The sequence below is a fragment of the Eschrichtius robustus genome, chromosome 9 (genome assembly GCF_028021215.1).
Source record: "Eschrichtius robustus isolate mEscRob2 chromosome 9, mEscRob2.pri, whole genome shotgun sequence".
Classification (NCBI taxonomy): Eukaryota; Metazoa; Chordata; class Mammalia; order Artiodactyla; family Eschrichtiidae; genus Eschrichtius; species Eschrichtius robustus.
The window spans coordinates 21,679,641-21,702,372 of NC_090832.1; the positions used below are offsets into that span (position 1 = coordinate 21,679,641).

The 22,732-nt window shown below is 39.1% G+C and overlaps 1 protein-coding gene across 1 annotated transcript; it reads left to right on the plus strand.

Moving 5' to 3' along the window:
• Positions 1–200: 200 nt before the first annotated feature.
• On the plus strand, positions 201–22,231 carry FUCA2 (alpha-L-fucosidase 2). The gene is made up of 7 exons (XM_068550783.1): positions 201–484; positions 6,267–6,454; positions 9,474–9,813; positions 11,150–11,360; positions 11,605–11,795; positions 20,184–20,292; positions 21,531–22,231. Exons 1-7 carry the CDS (start codon positions 276–278, stop codon positions 21,669–21,671), a joined length of 1,389 nt encoding a protein of 462 aa, XP_068406884.1. The 5' UTR covers positions 201–275; the 3' UTR covers positions 21,672–22,231.
• The last annotated feature ends 501 nt before the right edge of the window (positions 22,232–22,732 follow it).

Below are 22,732 nucleotides of genomic sequence, written 5' to 3' on the forward strand. Positions count from 1 at the left end.
CAAGCGGATTGACTAGGAGGCTTAGCTGAGCAGCCTCAGGGCTGGCTTTGGGGTAATACTGGCGTCCTTAGTTTTGCAAGTGAGCGATGCAGGCCTCCTGGGGTCGTTCTGCTCCGGCGCCGGGACCGCGGCCACTCCCATCCCAGCGAGGAGGGTGCCTTTCTCTTAGGACAGCTTGGTCAGGTGACCTTGGCGGCTCGTACTTAGCCAGGGACCCGGAAGGACGAGGGATCAGGAGGCCGCGGGCGTGCGGGCAGGACGGCGGGCGCGGGGCCATGAGGTCCCCGAAGCTGCCTGGGCTCGTACTCCCGCTGCTGCTGCTGCTGCCGCCGCCGGGTCCAGTTGGCGGCGCCGCGCGCTTCGACCCCACCTGGGAGTCCCTGGATGCCCGCCAGCTGCCCGCCTGGTTCGACCAGGCCAAGTTCGGCATCTTCATCCACTGGGGCGTGTTCTCCGTGCCCAGTTTCGGGAGCGAATGGTTCTGGTGAGCGCACCTCCCTCCGTCTCCTCTGACCCCGCTTTGCACCCCACTGGCCTCCAGCCACGACCCAGATCGCAGCCTATGCCGGTTTGTTTTGCCCCCTAGTCGGTTTCACCTCCCGCTGTTTTAGCGGTGTTTAGCATTTCCGGGTGTTAAATGAATAATTTACTGTGTAAGTGGTTCGTGCTGGGTGAACACTGAATTTTTCTTCCGTGTGACTGCAAGAGTTGTCAGACAACTGATGTGACTCTGGCTTCTCAGCTTCTTGATAGCTGCACTTATCAAGTTGTAGTTATCACTCTGTAGCCACCGGATGACTGAAACAGCAGAAAAGTAATCGACTGTGTGGGATCATATTGTGAAGCTTGGGCCTAAACTGCCGTCCTTGTCCTTAGAGAATCAGACACCTTGTCCCATCGCAGTTCTGCTGCTACCTGTCAATTTTTAGTTGTTCTGCCATGAAGTATGGTTTAAACATAAATTCATGGGTATGTGAGACTTCTGTTCCTTTGGGCATTCACTGGCTCTTTAATGTTAAAATGTTACCACGTGTGGCTCAAGAAACAAACAAAAAGTTCTAGAATGTTTACCCTAAAAAACCCCAATTATTTTTTTTTTTTAAACATCTTTATTGAAGTATAATTGCCTTACGATGGTGTGTTAGCTTCTGCTTTATAACAAAGTGAATCAGTTATACATATACAATATGTTCCCATTTCTCTTCCCTCTTGCATCTCCCTCCCTCCCACCTTCCCCATCCCACCCCTCTAGGTGGTCACAAAGCACCGAGCTGATCTCCCTGTGCTATGCGGCTGCTTCCCACTAGTTATCTATTTTACATTTGGTAGTGTATATATGTCCATGACACTCTCTTACCCTGTCACATCTCACCCCACCCCCTCCCCATATCCTCAAGTCCATTCTCTAGTAGGTCTGTGTCTTTATTCCCTTCTTGCCACTAGGTTCTTCATGGCCTTTTTTTTTTTTTTCCTTAGATTCCATATATATGTGTTAGCATACTGTATTTGTTTTTCTCTTTCTGACTTACTTCACTCTGTATGACAGACTCTAACTCCATCCACCTCATTACAAATACCTCCATTTCATTTCTTTTTATGGCTGAGTAATATTCCATTGTATATATGTGCCACATCTTCTTTATCCATTCATCTGTCGATGGACATTTAGGTTGCTTCCATGTCCTGGCTATTGTAAATAGAGCTGCAATGAACATTTTGGTACATGACTCTTTTTGACCTATGGTTTTCTCAGGGTATATGCCCAGTAGTGGGATTGCTGAAAAACCCCAATTATTAATAGACCACTATGTGGAAAGTGCTGCACAAAAAATTGCTCTTTAGATTTTACCTTGAGATCTATGTAAAAATGTGCATGTAATCCCTTACAACTTTGAAGTGTCTCACATACTTTCCTGATTAAATACCTCAGGTACTTTAAGTTCTTCAAGATAGAAATTTTATATATATATATATATATATATATATATATATATATATATATATATATAGTATACATATATAATATATTCCTAGTGAAATAAGAAAATAAACAGTGAGTATTTAAACCTGCTTTATACTATATACATAGTGTACAACAAATTTAATATATACAATATATGTTAGATATGTCAACTGAAAAAAAATGCCCTATGTGAGAGTTGTGAATTAAGTTTTATTTGGGGCAAAATGAGGACTGAAGCTTGGGAGACAGCCTCTCAGAGAGCTCTGAGGAACTGCTCTGAAGAGGTGGTGGGGAGAGATCAGTACATATGTGATTCTGGCGAAGGGGGATACGTGCAATCACGCACACATTCTGGCAGAAGGTTACTGCTGGTCACGAGAAGGGTGCTGCTTGTCACCAGGAGCAGATGTCTCCCTTGTGATTTTAGTGCTTTTCTAGATATGAGAAGATGCAAGGATTTGGGCTCATAAAATCTTCTCCTGAAAATATCTAACTACCTGAAGGCCTGTTCTTCCAGTTTTTCCCTGAGCACAGAGTGCCTCATTCCTGATCTCCACCCTGAACTCCTTCCAGGGTGTGATGAAGGTCAGTGACTTCAGTGGCTAGCGACTTCATTCTTATAGAACCAGATGGCAAGTGACAATTTTTAGTTGGCAGATACAATACAGAGTATAAACTATACATTGTATTAACATTACACTATAAACATTGTACCACTTTCTATAAAGAGACTGACTTTCTGCAACCCGTAACTTTTCTAATTCAGTTAGGCCGGTTGATGTAAAAGAACTGTATAAACTATGGAGTACTATTCATATACTCTTTTGAAATCAACTTAAAAACCAAGGGACTCTTTCTTCCCATAACTTGTATTACCAAATATATTTGCTTCAGGATGTTATAAATCTTTCTTTGCAAGTTTTGTGCTGTGAGGCATTTTGAGTTTATTTTTGAAATGTTTCATATTAGCAAGGTACATCAATTAACAGATTTTTTCCTCTTAAGATATAATAAATTATACTTTAATTTGCCATTTTGTTCAACTGGGAAGATTAGGTAAATATACATTTGGTGCTGGGAGAGGATTTGATGTTTGTTAATTGAAACTAGTGCTCTGTGCAAAACAGCTAGTTTTGAGTCATCTTATTCTTTGTAATGGTTAACTTTTTATTTTCTACAAATGAACACAAAGTTCTTTGTTTTGACCTAGAACAATAAAGATAATTCTCATACAAAACAGCGTATATTTTTTATGGCCTGGAAGTGCAATACCCCTGTGGAAGGTTCTTTAATTATCTATAGTTTCCCTTTGTGTCCCCTCTAAATCTCTGCTCCCCACCCCAATTTGACCTGGAGCCATCAACAGTAGAGATGAGTATATCTGACTGTCCTTAATGGCAGTTCGAAACCAAATATAAATTATGGGCTGTTTACTGTAAGTGCCTCTTCTCATCTCTATTAGTATGAAATTTGAGAAGTGACTCGACTATAATAGAGAATGCAGGTTCAAATTAGATGTGCTAGGAAAAAATAGAAATCTCTTATCTTTTAACTTTCTGACTGTCCCAGTTTCTCTTTTGTAGTTTGATTTAAAAGGTAAAAATGCATCATGGATCAATTAGGATACTTTCATTTCAAGGTATAGAAAACCCAAATAAAAGGTTTAACAATAGGGGTTTGTTACTCTACATAATGAGAAATTTAGAGGTAGTTGGCTCATTGATGAAATCAAAGACCTAAGCTCTTTCTGTCATCCTCAGCCTGTTGACTTGTCCTGTCATGGTCACATGATGGTGGACAGGCATCACTTCATACAACCTTGTCCAAAGGCAAGTCGTATCTCTTTCTATTAGAGAGGAAACCATTCCCAGAATCTCCCAAGTTGGCTTCCCCTCAAGTTCCGTTGGCTAGCATGGGTCAGGTGTCCATGTGGTAGGTGTGATGGAAACTGGGAAAGTATGTATCTGACTCTTGGGCAGGTAAAGAATAGTGCCTGTGACATCTTATGTCCTTCAGTGAAGGCTTCTCAGTGGGATGAACCTCCTGATCATCTTTGGGGATGTAATGCTGATTATGAATTTACTCATCCTTTAGAAACACTCTTATGAAAGGAGTGGTGGAAGGAAGAGTAGAAGATGGGTCAGAGATGGGGCTTTCATCTATTTCATGAGCATAAGATTACTGCCATGTTTATCTAAAAATTATGTTTTCGATGTTGTTTTCCTCCTGAAGCTTTGCTTAGGCAGTTTAGGCCCCATTGCTCAGAAAACATGCATATAACCAGTAATCCTTGAAGGCTGAGTCAATATTTTAAAATAACAGCATCTTCTTAATTTTACTGTCATCTCCTCCCCCACTTGTTCTCTGCTAGTGAATATAATACATTTGTGTTACGCTTTATGTGCTTTGTCTTCTTTTGAAGCCTTCATCACTTATGTTACAAAGGACTAACTATGTAAAGATACTACATGTTGCAATTTAAAAGTGAAGAATTAAGAGCAAATGGGTGGCTGTGTTGTCTAGAATGTTCAGGTTGATGAGCTGAGTGGAGTTCACAGAAGGATAGATGGAAAACTATGGAAGTTTACACAAGCTTTCTTTAAGGTGAAGTCAAACTAAATGGGAAAGTGAGGAAGAGAATCTTGGTAATAGGTGAGTAAGGGGGATTTAGTAAAGGGAGCTGGGGCAGTTACAGTTGACCCTTGAATGACACAGGTTTGGTCCACTTTTATGTGGATTTTTTTCAATAAATATACACTTGGCCCTCTATTTTTGAGGATTTCACATCTCTGGCTTCAACCAACCTCAGATGGAAATTTTCATCCACGGTTGCTTGAATCCACAGATAACCAAAACTGTGGATATGGAGGGCTGACTGTATTGGCCAAAAAGTTCCTTCAGTTTTTAAGTAAAAATAAAAGACATTTTTCATTTTTACCAAGAACTTTATTGAACAACATATTCACTGTTTTGTTCCACTACCTTCTGCCATTTTTCAGGCAACTTCATAATTCCATCTTCCCAAAACTTTTTATATTTTTGAGCAAAGAACTGTTCCAGGTGCCTTTTACAGTCTTCCAGGAAATCGAAATTTTTTCCATTAAGAGAATTTTGTAAAGACTGAAATAAATGGAAATCTGGAGGTGCCATGTCTGGTGAATATGGCGGATGAATCAGAACTTCCCAGCCAAGCCGTAACAGTTTTTGCCTGGTCATTAAAGAAACGTGTAGTCTTGCGTTATCCTGATGGAAGATTATGAGTTTTCTGTTGGCTAATTCCAGACGCTTTTAGTCGAGTGCTGCTTTCAGTTGGTCTAATTGGGAGCAGTACTTGTTAGAATTAATCGTTTGGTGTTCTGGAAGGAGCTCATAGTAGAGGACTCCCTTCCAATCCCACCATATACACAACATCACCTTCTTTGAATGAAGACTGGCCTTTGGTGTGGTTGGTGGTGGTTTATTTCACTTGCCCCACGATCTCTTCCATTCCACATTATTGTACAGTATCCACTTTTCATCGCCCGTCACAATTTGTTTTAAAAATGGAACATTTTCTTTATGTTTAAGTAGAGAATTGCATGCGGAAATATGGTCAAGAAGGTTTTTTTCGCTTAACTTATGTGGTACCCAAACATCAAAGCGATGAACATAACCAAGGGCAAATGATTTTCAACGCTTGATTTGGATATTTTGAGTATGTCGGCTATCTCCCGCATGGTATACTGTTGATTGTTCTCAGCTAATGTCTCGATTTGATCACTATCAACTTCAACTGGTCTACCTGAGAGTGGATCATCGTCCAGCGAGAAATCTCCAGCATGAAACTTCGAAAACCACTTTTGATACGTTCAATCAGTCACAGCACCTTCTCCATACACTGCACAAATCTTTTTTTGTGTTTCCGTCATGTTTTTACCTTTCTTGAAATAATAAAGCATAATATACCAAAAATGTTACTTTTTTCTTCCATCTTCAATATTAAAATGTCTACACAAAAATTCACCAATTTTGATAAGTTTTTTTTTTAAATGCACGCTGATATGACAGCTGTCACAATACAACCTAACAAAATTGTTTTGAATGAAGTTAAAGACAAGTGATATTATAGCCATCTTACAGAAAAAAACGAACGAACTTTTGGCCAACCCAATACTATGCCATTTTATATAAGGGACTTGAGCACCCACAGATTTTGGTATCTGCTGAGGCTCCTGGGACTAATTGCGCATGGATACTGAGGGATAACTATATTTCAGATGTTTATGTGAATGCTGCTTATATGCTGTTTCCTTCATCCCCTTAGGTGGTATTGGCAAAAGGAAAAGTTACCAAGTTATGTGGACTTTATGAAAAATAATTACCCTCCTGATTTCACATATGCAGATTTTGGACCACTATTTACAGCAAAATTTTTTGATGCAAACCGGTGGGCAGATATTTTACAGGCTTCTGGTGCCAAATATGTTGTCTTAACTTCCAAACATCATGAAGGTAAGTACAACATTTGCAAAAACTCACAGTGGTTATGAAATGTAAAGTAGTTCTTTTGGAACAAGAAACTGAAGCAAGGTCATCCACATGAAATCAGAGTTTTCTCTTAGGAGCTATCATAAGTGGCTATTGACATTTGCTTGCAACTTCAGAGACCATGTGTTCCACCCAGTTAAGAAGCACTATGTATGCAGAAAGATCATACCCTCCACATAACAGAGAAAAAAATGGAAACTGATCACATTATGTTATATGCATATTTAACAATTTCCAAGTAATCCAAGATTTGATTTGAAGCTATTTGAAGTGGGAAGTGGGTTGCAGGTCAAAGTTTACACTTGGAATTGCATTCTTCCTTTCTTTCTACCTCTGTAATGCATTCTGGGAAGGCACCCAGGGGATAATTTTGCTGTAGTTTTGCATCATGACTGACACACAAGGTTGTGCTTTTGGCCAACTCTTATATGGCCCAATTGAGGACAGTTTGCTAGTGATGAAAATGACACAGGTCACCTGGAAGGAACAGGATTATGGAGCTGTAATGGTGCCCAGAAATATAAGAGATGGTGGAAGAATATGTAAAGGAAACACGGTGGTTGTATTAGGGTTCTTCAGAGAAACAGAACGAATAGGCAGTATAATATATAGAAAGAGGCTTATCATAAGAAATTGACTCATGCAACTATGGAGGCTGAGAAGTCTAGACCCAAGAGAGCCAGTTGTATTGTTCCAGTCTGAGTCCAAAGGCCTTAGAACCAGGAGAGTGGATGATTTAGGTTCCTGTCCAAGTATGAGTGCAAAGGCAGGAGAAGACCGATGTCTCAGCTCAAAGACATGCAGAGAAAAGAATTCTTTCTTAATCAGCCTTTTATTCTGCTTAGGCCTTCAGTGGATTAGATGAGGCCCACCCACTTGGGGAGGGCAATCTGCTTTACTCAGTCTACCTATTCAAATGTTAATTTCATCTAGAAACACCTTCAGGAACATATCCCGAATGATGTTTAACCAAATATCTGGGCACCCAGTGGCCCAATCAAGTTGACACATAAAATTACCATCATAGTGATCTTCCACTAATAGGATAGATTCCACCCATTACCATTCCAGTATCTATAGGATCAAGGAAGCATCAGCAAATTATTATTGTTCCAACAGCATGTTAATAATTAGACAATTTGTTTGCATAACCATCTTTGCCTTGGAATAAAAAATTTTGCCTCATTATTTTCTCCAGGGGTGGGGAGGGGATTAGAAGGGAAGAACCAAAACCCAAAATAAGGAATTATCTTAGAATATTTTTCCCTTTGGCCACATTCTAGTGGCTTAATGATTTTCTTCTATAGATGTTTCTCAGGCTGAGATGGATATTTATAAAGCATATTTGCTTGTGAACATGTTGATTTCCTGATGCCTAGGAACTTCTCCAAGCTGTATGGCACAAAGTATTACATAGTGGGCTTATTTAAAAACAAAACAAAACAAAACAACTCTTAATCACATTGTGAGGACAGATGATGTAGCCCACATTTATCAACTCTCTAAGACTCATATTGTTGGAAGTTTTCATGCTTATGGGAGAGACCCTGCTGAGCCTGGCTAGGCGGGAAGACCACTGTGTGAGCTTCTGGTGGTGCTACTGAACCGAAAACCCATGTGGTTTTAGCACCGCCAGACATTAGGGTCTGTCAAGTTGAAACATTTTGAATAAGACTTTAAATATCATCAGCAATGCTTTGAAGCTTACCACAAACATCTTTAGAACCAGTGTGAGCTCTTTTAAAAGCTTCTTCAAAATGAATCCAGAGTGTGTCCGTCTTAGTCTTGTCCTAATTTACAAGAGTAAAGTGTTGCACCAAAGCACCTTACTTATGTCTGTTCTCAAAGATTCTTTTAGATTTTAGTGGGACAGCAACAATGTATTTATGTTCCTAGGTGCCAACTAAACATTTTGAGGCTTTTTAATTATTTCTTAAGTATTTCAGTTTATATAGGGCTTCTATGGTTTTTATATAGAACAACCAGCAATCTAAATGCAAATTCCTTTTAAAATATGAATTATTTCAAAGTGCTTATGTAAAGGCAGACATTCTTCTTACCTATTCAGTTGGTAGATAATTCACTTTTAGCTAATTTAAAGCACGACATCCAAGCTTATGATTTTAGAGAAGGATGAGATTACAAATGGTGGGTACATTGCAAAGTACAGAACTACTGGGGACTAGTACCCCACCCCCACCTTGGTAAAATGAATAATGAGGGTAAAGGAGACTTACTACTACACATGGACACCAGTGTTCTAAGAATCATACTATAATAAAACAAATAATCCTAAAACCAGGGAATATACTTTAATTTTTGGTTTAGAAGACAAATAAGACTCTTGCAGGAGTGCATCTCAGGATCTTCACTGTAAGTAATAATAGTCATTGTTTAGCATGGTAGATGTGGAAGATGTTCCTGTCTTAGCTGTGGTCGCTAATGTTGATTGCTGATTTTGTGCTAGACCCTGTGCTAGCCGTTGGCTGAGGATATAGCAGGGAACACTGCAGACTTGATGCTGTCCCTCAAGGAGCTTATAGTCTAAGGGGGAGAATACAGGAGATAGATCAGACTATACGGACTTTATGGGGAACTCTGAGAGTTGCTTTTAAAAATTTTTGTTCTACTTTGTTTAAATTCTCATTTGTTTCTTGTATGAAAGCAAAATGTATACTATGGAAAAAAATTGCCATAAAGCAATTGTTTGTAGAAACAGTGATTTATATATCACGTGTACTGCCTATGTAATTTGAAAGCTTTCTTTTTGTTTTTTTTTTTTTTTGGCTGCACTGTGCTGCTTGTGGTATCTTAGTTCCCCAACCAGGGATCGAACCCATGCCCTTGGCAGTGAAAGCGCAGAGTCCTAACCATTGGACCACCAGGGAATTCCCCCTATGTAATTTGTTTTGGTGTTTGTATATGTGGAAATTTACTAAAACAGAATTGATATGCTTACAAGCTTTTTAATATAATGTTTCAGGTTTCACTTTGTGGGGCTCAGAGCATTCGTGGAACTGGAATGCTGTAGATGAGGGGCCGAAGAGGGACATTGTCAAGGAACTTGCAGCAGCCATTAGGACCAGGACTGACCTGCGCTTTGGACTGTACTATTCCCTTTTTGAATGGTTTCATCCGCTCTTCCTTGAGGATGAATCCAGCTCATTCCAGAAACAACAATATCCACTGTCTAAGATGCTGCCCGAGCTCTACGAGTTAGTGAACCAGTATCAGCCCGAGGTCCTGTGGTCAGATGGCGATGGAGGGGCCCCAGATACCTACTGGAACAGCACAGGCTTCCTAGCATGGTTGTACAATGAGAGGTGTGTGTGTTATTAGATTGCTGTCGTGACCTTAAACATTCCTAATACATGTATAACATTTTAATTCCCTTGCTTCTTGAAATATGTCCTTTCAGGCTCATTTGTGGCATGGGGGAGGAAATCATTGTAAATAATGCTCATTAGATATATCAATATTTACTCAGAATAATCAAGAGTTACAAATCAGGAGTCAAATACAACTCAATAGTCTGATTTTGAAATCAGACTAAACATCACAGGATCAAGAACTTTGAAGACATTAATTTTGTGGGTCCTCATTTTCATCTCCTATTCTGGGACAACTCTATTTATTCATCACTGTTTCTGATGATGTGCTTTTCAGTTCCTCTAGTTGCTTCTTTTCATCCTCATACATTTGATAATCTTTGCTGCTCAGACAATGTCACCCTTGTCTGTGTCCTCTTTTCACTCATCGTCAGCATTTCACCTCTTCCTGTTCTCTCCTCTTGCTTTCTAGCATGTTCCAAGCTACCCCATTAGAACAGGAAGTTCTGACTGAGCTCCTTTATAAGGCTTACACCATATGGACCAAATTTATATTTGTAACTAGAAAGTACTTGGTATCATGCTAGGAAGTCAGGGAGTGTCCTGCTTGTGTTCTCTGGGCCCACAAAGGGCGCACATACAAATACTCTGGAGAGCTCTTGATATGTAACTGAAGTTTCTCTAGGTACTCCTTCCAAAAGGAAATATGGGGAGCCCTCCACTTCAGTTTGTGAACCAAACGATCCCCTCCAAGTGGAGAAGTGCAGGAGGTACCAACTGCTACGATGAATAATGTAGTGGGGATATTTCATGCCACAGTGAATTCCATGATAACAGTCAACTTTCCTGAGATTTTTCAATATTAGGCACAATTGTAAGAGAAAGAAAGGCTAGAATATATGTAGGAGATTATTCAGTCATAGGTGAAGAATATCTTGACTGTAAATTCAATTTTAGCTATCATTCACAATATGGGGGCAGGGAGGAGAACCTTCAAATAATAGTATAATACTCTTATAAGTGCTATGTGTGCTGGGCACTGGGCTGGGTGTTTTACATAAATTAGTTCTGTTCTAATAATAGATGAGGAAATTGATTATTCAGAAGAGTTAGGTAACTTGCTGTAGGACAGGGAGCTTAGAAAGTGACAGGCCAGGACTACAATCTCCCCAGGTCTATTTGACTTCAAAACCGTGGGCTTTGTATTATATTCCACTATGGTTATTTTCCAGGAGTGGATTTCAGTCAGACCTCTTTTCAGTGACATTGCTTTTATGTAAAAATTTTTTACTTTTTGTTTAAAAAAAAAAAATCATCCTTTTCATTTCAGCCCAGTTCGGGACACAGTGGTCACCAATGACCGTTGGGGAGCTGGTAGCATCTGTAAGCACGGTGGCTACTATACCTGCAGTGATCGTTATAACCCAGGACATCTTTTGCCACATAAATGGGAAAACTGCATGACAATAGACCAGTTTTCCTGGGGCTATAGGAGGAATGCTGGAATCTCTGACTATCTTACAATTGAAGAATTGGTGAAGGTACAGTAAAATGTCTGGTGACCATTATGGTAACACTTGTAATAGCGTAGGTGTATGAGAATTATTTTTTCTAAATTGTATAGCTCAGTGGTCTATAACACAGGACATTACTCTTTTTTCTATGTGTGTTCTCCTAGATAGTGACTATATATATATGTCTAAGTCCATAAATACCACATGTTAACACATTCAGGATGGAATTGTTTTCTTTCCCTAAGAACTATATTTATTCTTAATTTTTTAGCAACTTGTAGAAACAGTTTCATGTGGAGGAAATCTTTTGATGAATATTGGGCCCACAAAAGATGGCATCATTTCTGCAATTTTTGAGGAGAGATTAAGGCAAATGGGGACCTGGCTAAAAGTCAATGGAGAAGCCATCTATGACACCCATGCTTGGAGATCCCAGAATGACACTGTCACCCCAGATGTATGGTAAGTACTATTAGATAGAGGAAGGCATTTAACATTTCTCAGAGGTAAAGAGAAAAGTAAAATAAAAAAGGAAATGGGTAAATAAATAAAAATAAAATAAATTTAAAGCTGCAGTCTCTATAAAAAAAATTAAAAAAAAAAAAAAAAAAAAAGGAAATGGGATGAATGCCCACCTACACAAAACACTTTCTTTACTTACTCTAGAAGAAATTAGCATATTTTAAAACACATTATTTATCAAATTGAGCTGAAATCATCTCTAGATTCCTCCAAACAGTGGACAGATTTCAGGGAAAAATATTCAGCTCTTCCAAAAATTGTAGGCCATTCAGTAAAATGAAAAAAAAATGCTGAGTGGTTAATCCAAAAGAGACCTCTGGTTTAGTCAGGTAAATTCTAACTCTTGCAGGTGTTACATCGCATCAAATTAGCAGGAGGTGCGGAAGGGCAGAAAAAATATTAAAAATCTGCAAAAATAACAGCATTATTTAAATTGATTAAAAATCTTGTACCTTGTTCCTATTATTCTAATAAATCTAAACCTGAAGTTTCTTTAAAATTATCTTAACTGGCTAACTTTTCTTTTAACTAGTATCTCCTTTAAAAGCCTTGCCTCAAGTTCTGTCTGAGCTTTGGAGAGTTCTATGGGCCAGTGAGTCAGACTCTGCAAATATGGTGGTTACTGATGTGGGGTCTTAACATATATAAATAAGAGTAGTATTAGTGAAGCTCTAAAAATTCACCTTGTGTTGCCACCAAAGCGAGTACAGCCTGATCAAGTATATATCAAAAGATTAGACTAAATAATCTTCCTTGAACTTACGACTTAAAACAAATTGTCAGTTCATTGAAGAAAATAAAGTAAGGCAGTCTACACAGAAGCAACTGACTATAGAATTTTAGAATGCTGGGTCTGGGAGAAGCCACAATAAGAACTCAGAACCAATCTTTCATTTTACAGAGGCTAGTTTAACTTGGGTTTTAGAATTTGCTTCTGTGTTTATATTTGACTATGAGGGTGTCTGATCTGGGATTTGACAATGGTTAACCATTATTCCATTACATTTTCTTTCAATAAGTAAAGATAAAAGCCAAACTACTTATTAGCAAGACCTATAAAGCCATAGCCTGGCTCCACTGCACCGAGCCCAGTGGCCTGCTCTCCCCGCCTCACCAGAGGAGCTCTCTCCCCGCAGGTTCATCGCGTGCGCTTCCCCTCCTTGCTGCATCTTTAGATAACTATCTAGACTCACTGTCCCCAGAACTACTCTTCACATAATTCGTAGTGATTTTAATGTCTATATTCACAGCTCTTCTAATTTGCTGGCCCCTCAGTTCCTGTACCTCCTCCCTTCTAGGGATCCTTTCCCCTTCTGTTGGTCGTACCTTAGACCTTGCATTTCCAATAACTGTACTCCTTCTATGCTCTCAGTCTGAAGCATTCCATTGTCTAACTCCCACCTCTTATATTTCAGCTCACTTCAGCTTCCAAAGGGATCTGCCGTCTTTGATTCTGTCACTTTTTCTCTTCCTCTTGCCTCAACCCTCTCATGTCTTCTCTTTCCTTATCCAGGTCAGATTCTATGCATCACTCCAGTGCATCCACCCTCAACTCCTTAACTCTCTCTCCCTCTGTCGTACTCATTAAAACTCAGCTTTGATTAAACTCAGCTCTACTTATTCCATGTCTTCCCCTGTGCAGCTAAATGTGACTAGAAATACACACACACACAATGTCAACGCTCATTAAAACTCAGCTTTGATTAAACTCAGCTCTACTTATTCCATGTCTTCCCCTGTGCAGCTAAATGTGACTAGGAATACACACACACACACACAATGTCAAATGCTCTCACTTTTGGCTTTAAAGCCAACCCCTGTATCCTGGATCCCATCCCAGATTATCCACTCAAGGATATTGTTCTAGCAATTCTCCCCGTTTGCTCCTCATCTTCAGTTTCCCCTCTTTGTTAGATCCTTTCCTATCAGCATAAAAACCTGTTTTGTTTTTTTTAATCTTGAACTCTTTCCATCCTACTTAGATCTCCAGCTACTTTCCCATTTCTCTACTTTCCTTTATAGTAGAACATCTTGAAAGAATGGTTTTTACTTGCTATCTCCAGTTTCTTGCTCCAGTTTTCCTCTTAAACTCACTCTGGTCAGACTTCCACCCCACACTCTATAAAATCACTGTTATCCAGGTCCACAGGAACCTCTCCCTCACTGGGTCAGTCCCGGTCCCTATCATCTGAGCTTACTGTCAGCATTCGCCCCAGGTGATGGCTGTCTCTGTCTTCACTGTGCCTGTTGGCCATTCCTTCTTAGTCTCCTTTGCTGGTTCCACCTCAAGTCCCCAACCACTAAACCTTGAAGTGCCCTGAGGCTCAGCCCTTGGACTTCTATTCTTTATCTTAATTCCCCAGGTGATCTCATCTATTTTCAGGGCTTTAAATGCCATACTGATGACCTCTACAGTGCAAACATCTTTCTTAAACTCGAGACTCATATGTTCAACTTCCTAGTCAGCGTCTCCACTTAAAAATATAAGTAAGCATCTTAAACCTGTTGTGTCCAAAACTTAGGTCCTTAAAATTTTGCTCTAAATTAGCTCCACCCACAGTCTCCCCCATCTCAGTCAATGGCAGCTTCATCCTTTTAGGTGCCTGTCAGGCCCAAAACCTTGGAATTCTTAACTTCCCTTTCTTTTACATCCCACAGCCAGTCCATCAGTAAATTCGTCATATCTTTGAAATATATCTGGAATCTGACCACTTCTTATCCTCTCTGTGGCAACCCTCTTCCTGTTAGTCTCCATCGTTTCCCCCCTGGATTATTTCTGTAGCTTCTTGTCTGATCTATTTCCATCCGTGCTCCTTTAATCTATCTGCTACAAAACCTTTTAAATAATAAGTCAGGTTAGGACACTCCCAGCGGCTTCCAGTCTTAGAGAAAAATCCAGGACTTACAAAGGCTTATAAGGTCCTATAAAAACGAGCACCTTGTTGTCTCTGTGATCTCACTGGCTATCATGCTATCCCTCACTTCCTCTCCTTCAGCCACTCTGCCCTCCTTGCTGTTCTATCAACAGGCCAAGCATACTGCTGCATTGGGACGTCTGTGCTTGCTGTTCTCTTCCTCTAGTCACGTGGTTCTCCCTCACATCCTTCAGGTCTCCTCAATGCCACCTCCTCAAAGAGGTCTTCCTTGACTATTCTATTTATTTTTATTTTTTTATTGTTTTGCATGTAGACTTTCTTCTTTATTGCTGTACACCCAGAACTTAAAAGAGTTCCAGGCACATTGTAGTCACAAATAGATAATTTTTGAATAAATGAACACATTTTAAAATTTAGGGGTCAGGTAATTTCCAGCAATGCCATTGGTTTAAGAAATTAAAACTGCTTCAGATTACCAAATGTGAGAGTGATTATGATTTCTAACATGGCTCAAAATAATTTTTTATAATTTGAAGTTTGTCTCCAAATCAGTAAGGAATCAGTCTAGAGAATCAGAAGGTCTATGATTTTTTCTGTTTTCTTCATCGCTGATTTACCTTGAGAACAAGTTGTCTACTCCTTTTAACAAAGTAAGTTTAGTGAAGATTTAAATTAATGTGACAGAATGTACAGATATTTAATTTGAGGTTAGTATAAACACAGAGGAGCCAAAGAATCCGCTAACAATCCTCTGATCATTTTTTTTTTTAACATTTTTATTGGAGTATAATTGCTTTACAATGGTGTGTTAGTTTCTGCTTTATAACAAAGTGAATCAGTTATACATATACATATATCCCCATATCTATTCCCTCTTGCATCTCCCTCCCACCCTTCTAGCTGGTCACAAAGCACCGAGCTGAGCTCCCTGTGCTATGCGACTGCTTCCCACTAGCTATCTATTTTACATTTGGTAGTGTATATATGTCCATATATACACTACCACTCTCTCACTTTGTCCCAGCTTACCCTTCCCCCTCCCCGTGTCCTCAAGTCCATTCTCTAGTAGGTCTGCGTCTTTATTCCCGTCTTGCCCCTAGGTTCTTCATGACCTTTTTTTTTTTTTTAGATTCCATATATATGTGTTAGCATACAGTATTTGTTTTTCTCTTTCTGACTTACTTCACTCTGTATGACAGACTCTAGGTCCATCCACCTCACTACAAATAACTCAATTTTGTTTCTTCTTATGGCTGAGTAATATTCCATTGTATATATGTGCCACATCTTCTTTATCCATTCATCTGTTGATGGACACTTAGGTTGCTTCCATGTCCTGGCTATTGTAAATAGAGCTGCAATGAACATTTTGGTACATGACTCTTTTTGAATTATGGTTTTCTCAGGGTATATGCCCAGTAGTCGGATTGCTTGGTCATATGGTAGTCCTATTTTTAGTTTTTTAAGGAACCTCCACACTGTTCTCCATAGTGGCTGTATCAATTTACATTCCCACCAACAGTGCAAGAGGGTTCCCTTTTCTCCACACCCTCTCCAGCATTTATTGTTTGTAGATTTTTTTATGATGGCCATTCTGACCAGTGTGAGATGATATTGCACTGTAGTTTTGATTTGCATTTCTCTAATGATTAATGATGTTGAGCATTCTTTCATGTGTTTGCTGGCAATCTGTATATCTTCTTTGGAGAAATGTCTATTTAGGTCTTCTGCCCATCTTTGGATTGGGTTGTTTGTTTTTTTGATATTGAGCTGCATGAGCTGCTTGTAAATTTTGGAGATTAATCCTTTGTCAGTTGCTTCATTTGCAAATATTTTCTTCCATTCTGAGGGTTGTCTTTTCATCTTGTTTTTGGTTTCGTTTGCTGTGCAAAAGCTTTGAAGTTTCATTACGTCCCATTTGTTTATTTTTGTTTTTATTTCCATTTCTCTAGGAGGTGGGTCAAAAAGGATCTTGCTGTGATTTGTGTCATAGAGTGTTCTGCCTGTGTTTTCCTCTAAGAGTTTGATAGTGTCTGGCCTTACATTTAGTTCTTTATTCCATTTTGAGTTTATTATTGTGTATGTTGTTAGGGAGTGTTCTAATTTCATTCTTTTACATGTAGCTGTCCAGTTTTCCCAGCACCACTTATTGAAGAGGCTGTCTTTTCTCCATTGTATATTCTTGCCTCCTTTATCAAAGATAAGGTGACCATATGTGCGTGGGTTTACCTCTGGGCTTTCTATCCTGTTCCATTGATCTATATTTCTGTTTTTGTGCCAGTACCATACTGTCTTGATTACTGTAGCTTTGTAGTATATTCTGAAGTCTGGGAGCCTGATTCCTCCAGCTCCATTTTTCTTAAGATTGCTTTGGCTATTTGGGGTTTTTTGTGTTTCCATACAAATTGTGAAATTTTTCATTCTAGTTCTGTGAAAAATGCCAGTGGTAGTTTGATAGGGATTGCACTGAATCTGTAGATTGCTTTGGGTAGTATAGTCATTTTCACAATGTTGATTCTTCCAATCCAAGAACATGGTATATCTCTCCATCTATTTGTATCATCTTTAACTTCTTTCATCAGTGTCTTATAATTTTCTGCATACAGGTCTTTTGTCTCCTTAGGTAGGTTTATTCCTAGGTGTTTTATTCTCTTTGTTGCAATGGTAAATGGGAGTGTTTTCTTAATTTCACTTTCAGATTTTTCATCATTAGTGTATAGGAATGCAAGAGATTTCTGTGCATTAATTTTGTATCCTGCTACTTTACCAAATTCATTTATTAGCTCTAGTAGTTTTCTGGTAGCATCTTTAGGATTCTCTATGTACAGTATCATGTCATCTGCAAACAGTAACCGCTTTACTTCTTCTTTTCCAATTTGGATTCCTTTTATTTCTTTTTTTTTCTCTGATTGCTGTGGCTAAAAGTTCCAAAACTATGTTGAATAATAGTGGTGAGAGTGGGCAACCTTGCCTTGTTTCTGATCTTAGTGGAAATGGTTTCAGTTTTTCACCATTGAGGATGATGTTGGCTGTGGGTTTATCATATATGGTCTTTATTATGTTGAGGTAAGTTCCTTCTATGCCTACTTTCTGGAGGGTTTTTATCATAAATGGGGTTGAATTTTGTCAAAAGCTTTCTCTGCATCTATTGAGATGATCATATGGTTTTTATTCTTCAGTTTGTTAATATGGGGTATCACATTGATTGATTTGCGTATATTGAAGAATCCTTGCATTCCTGGGATAAACTCCACTTGATCATGGTGTATGATCCTTTTAATGTGCTGTTGTATTCTGTTTGCTAGTATTTTGTTGAGGATTTTTGCATCTATGTTCATCAGTGATATCGGTCGGTAGTTTTCTTTTTTTTTTGACTATTTTATTTAAAAGAACACCTAGATCCCTTTTTGCCAACCTAGTGTTGACCTAAAATAAACTGCCAGTTATTTCTTCAGCAAAACTGGGTTTATTTGGGATCAGCAAGAATTGTAATTTGGGGTCTGCAAACATGGCAAGCCACATGCAAGTCCCTGCACAGCAAGGGGAGGAGAACTCTTACTGCGGGGAAAAGGAAGTTGGGAAAGCTATAGTAAACGAAGAGTCCATGGCTTTTCATTGGCTGAGTTGTTGTCAGGAAATAAGAGGAGCCTTCCTACTTTCTGTGGGCTCTGCTATTGTTGCAGGGCATGGGAGCTCCCCTCTCTGGTCTCCTGACTCTATTTTAACTGAGCTTCCTGTTTATTAATTTTTACACTGGCATGCTCTATTCTTCTTACTGGGCTTCAGTTTTCTCCATAACATTTAATCATCATCTGACATATATTTTTTTGCTCATTCTAATTTTCTCCACTACATGTAAGCTCCATGAGGACAGGGACTGTGTTCAATGCTACCTCTCCAGCTCTGAAACAGTGATGAGCATTTTAAGATGTCAATAAATATTTGTCAAATAATTGAGTGAAAAAATGAATGGATTCTGTTTTCTTTGTCTAGACCTTACTCTTCTTACCTTTTCCCTTTTGCTCACATTCGTCAAGTCTCAGATTAAATGTCATTTTCTTGCTAATGGTATAACCTAAAAAGATGCCTTTGTTATAATCTTTCAATTTCCTCTTCTTTCATACTTTTCATACAAAATTCACACTTCTATATTATTTGTGTGATTATTTGATGTCTCTCTTCCTCACTCTAGTCTAAACTTTACAAGAACAAGAACTAAGTGTGTTTTGTTTTCTATTGTATCCCTAACACCAAGCACAGTACTGGGCCCAGCGTTGACAGGTACATACCTGTTAAATGAAGGAATATGAAGATTTGATCATCAGGTGGAAAGCCATCTATTCTTGCATCTTACGCTCTTTGCTCACGCTCCCCCACCTGTTTCCAGCTCCATGAGAAAAGTCTGATGAAGAAGCGCAGTACTAGAAAAATCTCTGTTCCAAGAACTTCCTTTTAGCACTGGGGAAGTGCGGAAGAGAGGTGCTGTGATAATTGTGATTTATAATAAGAAATATATATTTGGTCTTTTTCCGTTTCTGGGACAGAGCTCCTAAAACTCTTGGAATTTCCTAAGCGATGAGAGCCATAAAGGTGTCTTTTGTTATGTCAGTGAGGTGATTTTGGACACTACCAAAGGATGAGGGCTGGTTGCCAGGAGACCCGACCATGTTATTAGAGGGTTGGAACTTTCAGTCCCACCCATGGCCTCCAGGGAGGGGTGAGAGGGTGGAGGTTGAACCAATCATCAGTGGTCATTGATTTAATCAATAATGACTAATGAAGCCTCCATAAAAACCCCAAGGATGAGGTTTAGAGAACTTCTGGATTGGTGGAGGTACAGGGAGAGTGGGGCACCTGGAGAGGGCATGGAAGCTCCCTGCCCCTTCCCACATAACTTGCCCTGTGCATCTCTTCCATCTGGCTGTTCCTGAGATATATCCTTTTATAATAGACCTGTAATCCAGGAAGTAAAATGTTTCTGTGAATTCTGTGAGCTGCTCTAGAAAATTAATTGAACTCAAGGAGGGGGTCGTAGGAAGCTCCAATCTATAGCCTGTGGGTCAGAAGCCCAGGTGACAATCTGGACTTGTGACTGGTGTCTGAATTTGGGGAGGGGGCAGTCTTGTAGGACTAAACCCTTAACCTGTGGAATCTGACACTATCTCTGGGTAGATGGTGTCAGAATTGAGTTGAATTGTAGGATACCCAGTTAGTGTCCGATAATTGCTTGGTGGTGTGGGGAACTTCTCCCCCACTCCACACACATACACGGGAATTGGGATCAGAACCCTTCTGGGTGCTTTTTATGCTACCATCGGGCTAGTTTTCCTTCACTCTATTAATAAAAACATTGGTAAATATTTACTGAATGGAAGTATCTCTGTAAAATAATTCTAGACCTGGCCCATAAATAACGAGAAATATTACTATGCTTTTTTTCCCTTTTAACCAGGTACACATCCAAACCTAAAAACAAATTGGTCTATGCCATGTTTCTCAAATGGCCCACATCAGGACAGCTGTTTCTTGGTCAGCCCAAAGCTACTCTGGGGGCAACAGAGGTAAGAGGGAATTTTGTCTTTATTGTTCCTTTAACTTGCTGACTAGAATAACCTGATGAAGACATGACTTTTAACTTCAGGGTGAGCCTTATATGTTCCTCTTATACCTCATTAAGAGTAATTTAAAAATGGACTTCATCAATGGCAATGTTTGGCAAAAACCTTTGAAAAATTTCTTTCATTTCCCAGAAAACCAAACCTATAAAACGGCTACATTATCTCCATGCATATCAATTAAAATATCTTCTTCACAGTCATTCTATGTTGTTCAGGCTCACTGCATGCATCCAAAATGACTCTTTTCGTAAAACTGGAGTCCAGATTCTTCCCCTGACATCCCACCCCAGAACACATCTGAATAACTATGAGATGTCATGGCCCTACCATTTCAAGTTCACAAAAAACTGGGGGAAAATTAAAGGTTAATCTCACAGTTGTAACCATCAGCTCTGGCACTGAGTTCACTTTCATATATTTTATAGATTATTTTTAAGAAACTGAAAATGTTCTGGGATATGAATTGTCCAAATGCTTTTCCTTGCATCATTTTTCCATATTTCATTTCTAACACTTGTGGCCGATCGGGCAGAAAAGGAGCTAAGAATTCAGATCTGATGTTTAATTACAGCTTAGTGTCCTGGGCATGACATTATCTTTTTATTTTATTTATGTTCTCTTTGGCTGCCATTAATACTGTTATTTGAAAGTTCATGGGTTTTGTTTTTGTATTACTCTACATGATAAGCAAAGTTTTCTGGTTCAAAATAACCATAGACATATAGAAAACTACTTATTTAAATTCACTTTGTATAAGACTAAGAATATAGAACAGTTACAGTAATAATTGATCACACTTAGGTATTGTTGATTAGTGGAGGTTATTGGAATATCTGGTGGGGAATGGTGGCTGGATGAGGAAGCTGAGCCTTTCTTCAAACATTCTGTGTGAGAACTGGGCAGCCTTAGTCGTGCAGATTGGTTTGAAAATAATTTTCTCTACTCTGACACTATTCAGTCTTCACAATTCTTCCCCAAATCCTGCACACTTTTGAGAGGAATATGGGAGCAAGACAGATGTATACACTCATTTAAAAACTGCTTGTAATCCACTAAATAAAAGTAAAAAATGAATCTCCTGTCCACACTGCTTTTTAAGAGATATGAACCACTCCTTCCCAATAAAGTGAGGGAGTCACAGATACACTTGGAGACATTTGTGTGTATGTTTTTAATTTCAGGTTGAACTCCTGGGACATGGACAGCCACTTCAATGGACTCCTTTGGCGCAAAATGGCATCATGGTAGAACTGCCTCAGCTAACTGTTCATCAGATGCCCTGTAAATGGGGCTGGGCTGTAGCACTAACTAATGTGACCTGATTTGCAGTAGAGTGCTTCCTGATGCAGTTACATCTAAGACTAGAATGTATCAGGTTTCTATAATTGTAGCACACAGAGAAAGCAAATGTAAAATTGGCCCAGAATTTCCTAAATTACTCACATAACTGGTTTAACTCTCCAGTGCACTTTGCTATTGACGTCCCTTCACACTGAATTTATTTCCACGTGTGATTCAGAGGTGGGGATTTTGTTTCAGAATACTGAGGAATTGGTGGTGTTAAGGGCTGAGTCGTGTCTTCTGCCAAATTCACATGTTGAAGCCCTAAGCCCCAATGTGATTGTATTTGGAGATTTTAAAGAAGTAACTAAGGTTAAATGAAGTCATAAGAGTGGGACCTTAATCCAATATGACTGGAGTCCTTATAAGAAGAGGAAGAGCACGGATGCAAGCATATGGAGGAAAGACCATGTAAGGATGCAGTGAGAAGGTGGCCATCTGCAAGCCAAGGACAGAGGCCTCAAGAGAAACCAAACCTGCTGACGCCTTGGGCTTTCAGCCTTCAGAACTGTGAGAAAATAAATTACTGTTGTTTAAGCCATCCTATATGTGGTATTTATTATGGCAACCCTAGCCGACTAATACAGGTTCATAGGTATATAATACATTTGGCTTAATATTTATTTCCAATGCTTACAGTAATTTTCTTTTTATAAAAAAAATTTGCCTTTTTTTCCCTCTTGGTAATAAAACTGATATGTTCACTATAGATAGTTAAAATGATACAGAAATGCTTAAAGGCAAAATCACTGTTAAGATCACCACTACTAATATTTTCGTATATATTCTTCCAGGTTTTTTTTTGGCAGGGGGAGGTGAGTGTGTGGGATTGGAGGTATGGGCCTATTTTTGTAGGTGGGCTCATTTGAGGTCCAATTTAAATTAATAAATTTACTTCCTGTATATGCCTTTAAGCAAATTGAAGTTGAACACCTAGCTGAAAATTAAGAAGTCTATTCAGATCTTCCCTAAGAATGAAGCAAAAATAATACTGATATTGATGTAAATTTAAAGAAACACTGATTAAAGAACTCACTCCCCT

Excerpts from the sequence above, each read along its gene's own strand:
- FUCA2 (XM_068550783.1), top strand. The coding sequence starts at position 276 with ATGAGGTCCCCGAAGCTGCCTGGGCTCGTACTCCCGCTGCTGCTGCTG. Across the intron at positions 9,814-11,149 it reads GCATGGTTGTACAATGAGAG|CCCAGTTCGGGACACAGTGG; the intron begins GTGTGTGTGTTA and ends TTTTCATTTCAG. Across the intron at positions 11,796-20,183 it reads ACTGTCACCCCAGATGTATG|GTACACATCCAAACCTAAAA; the intron begins GTAAGTACTATT and ends CCTTTTAACCAG.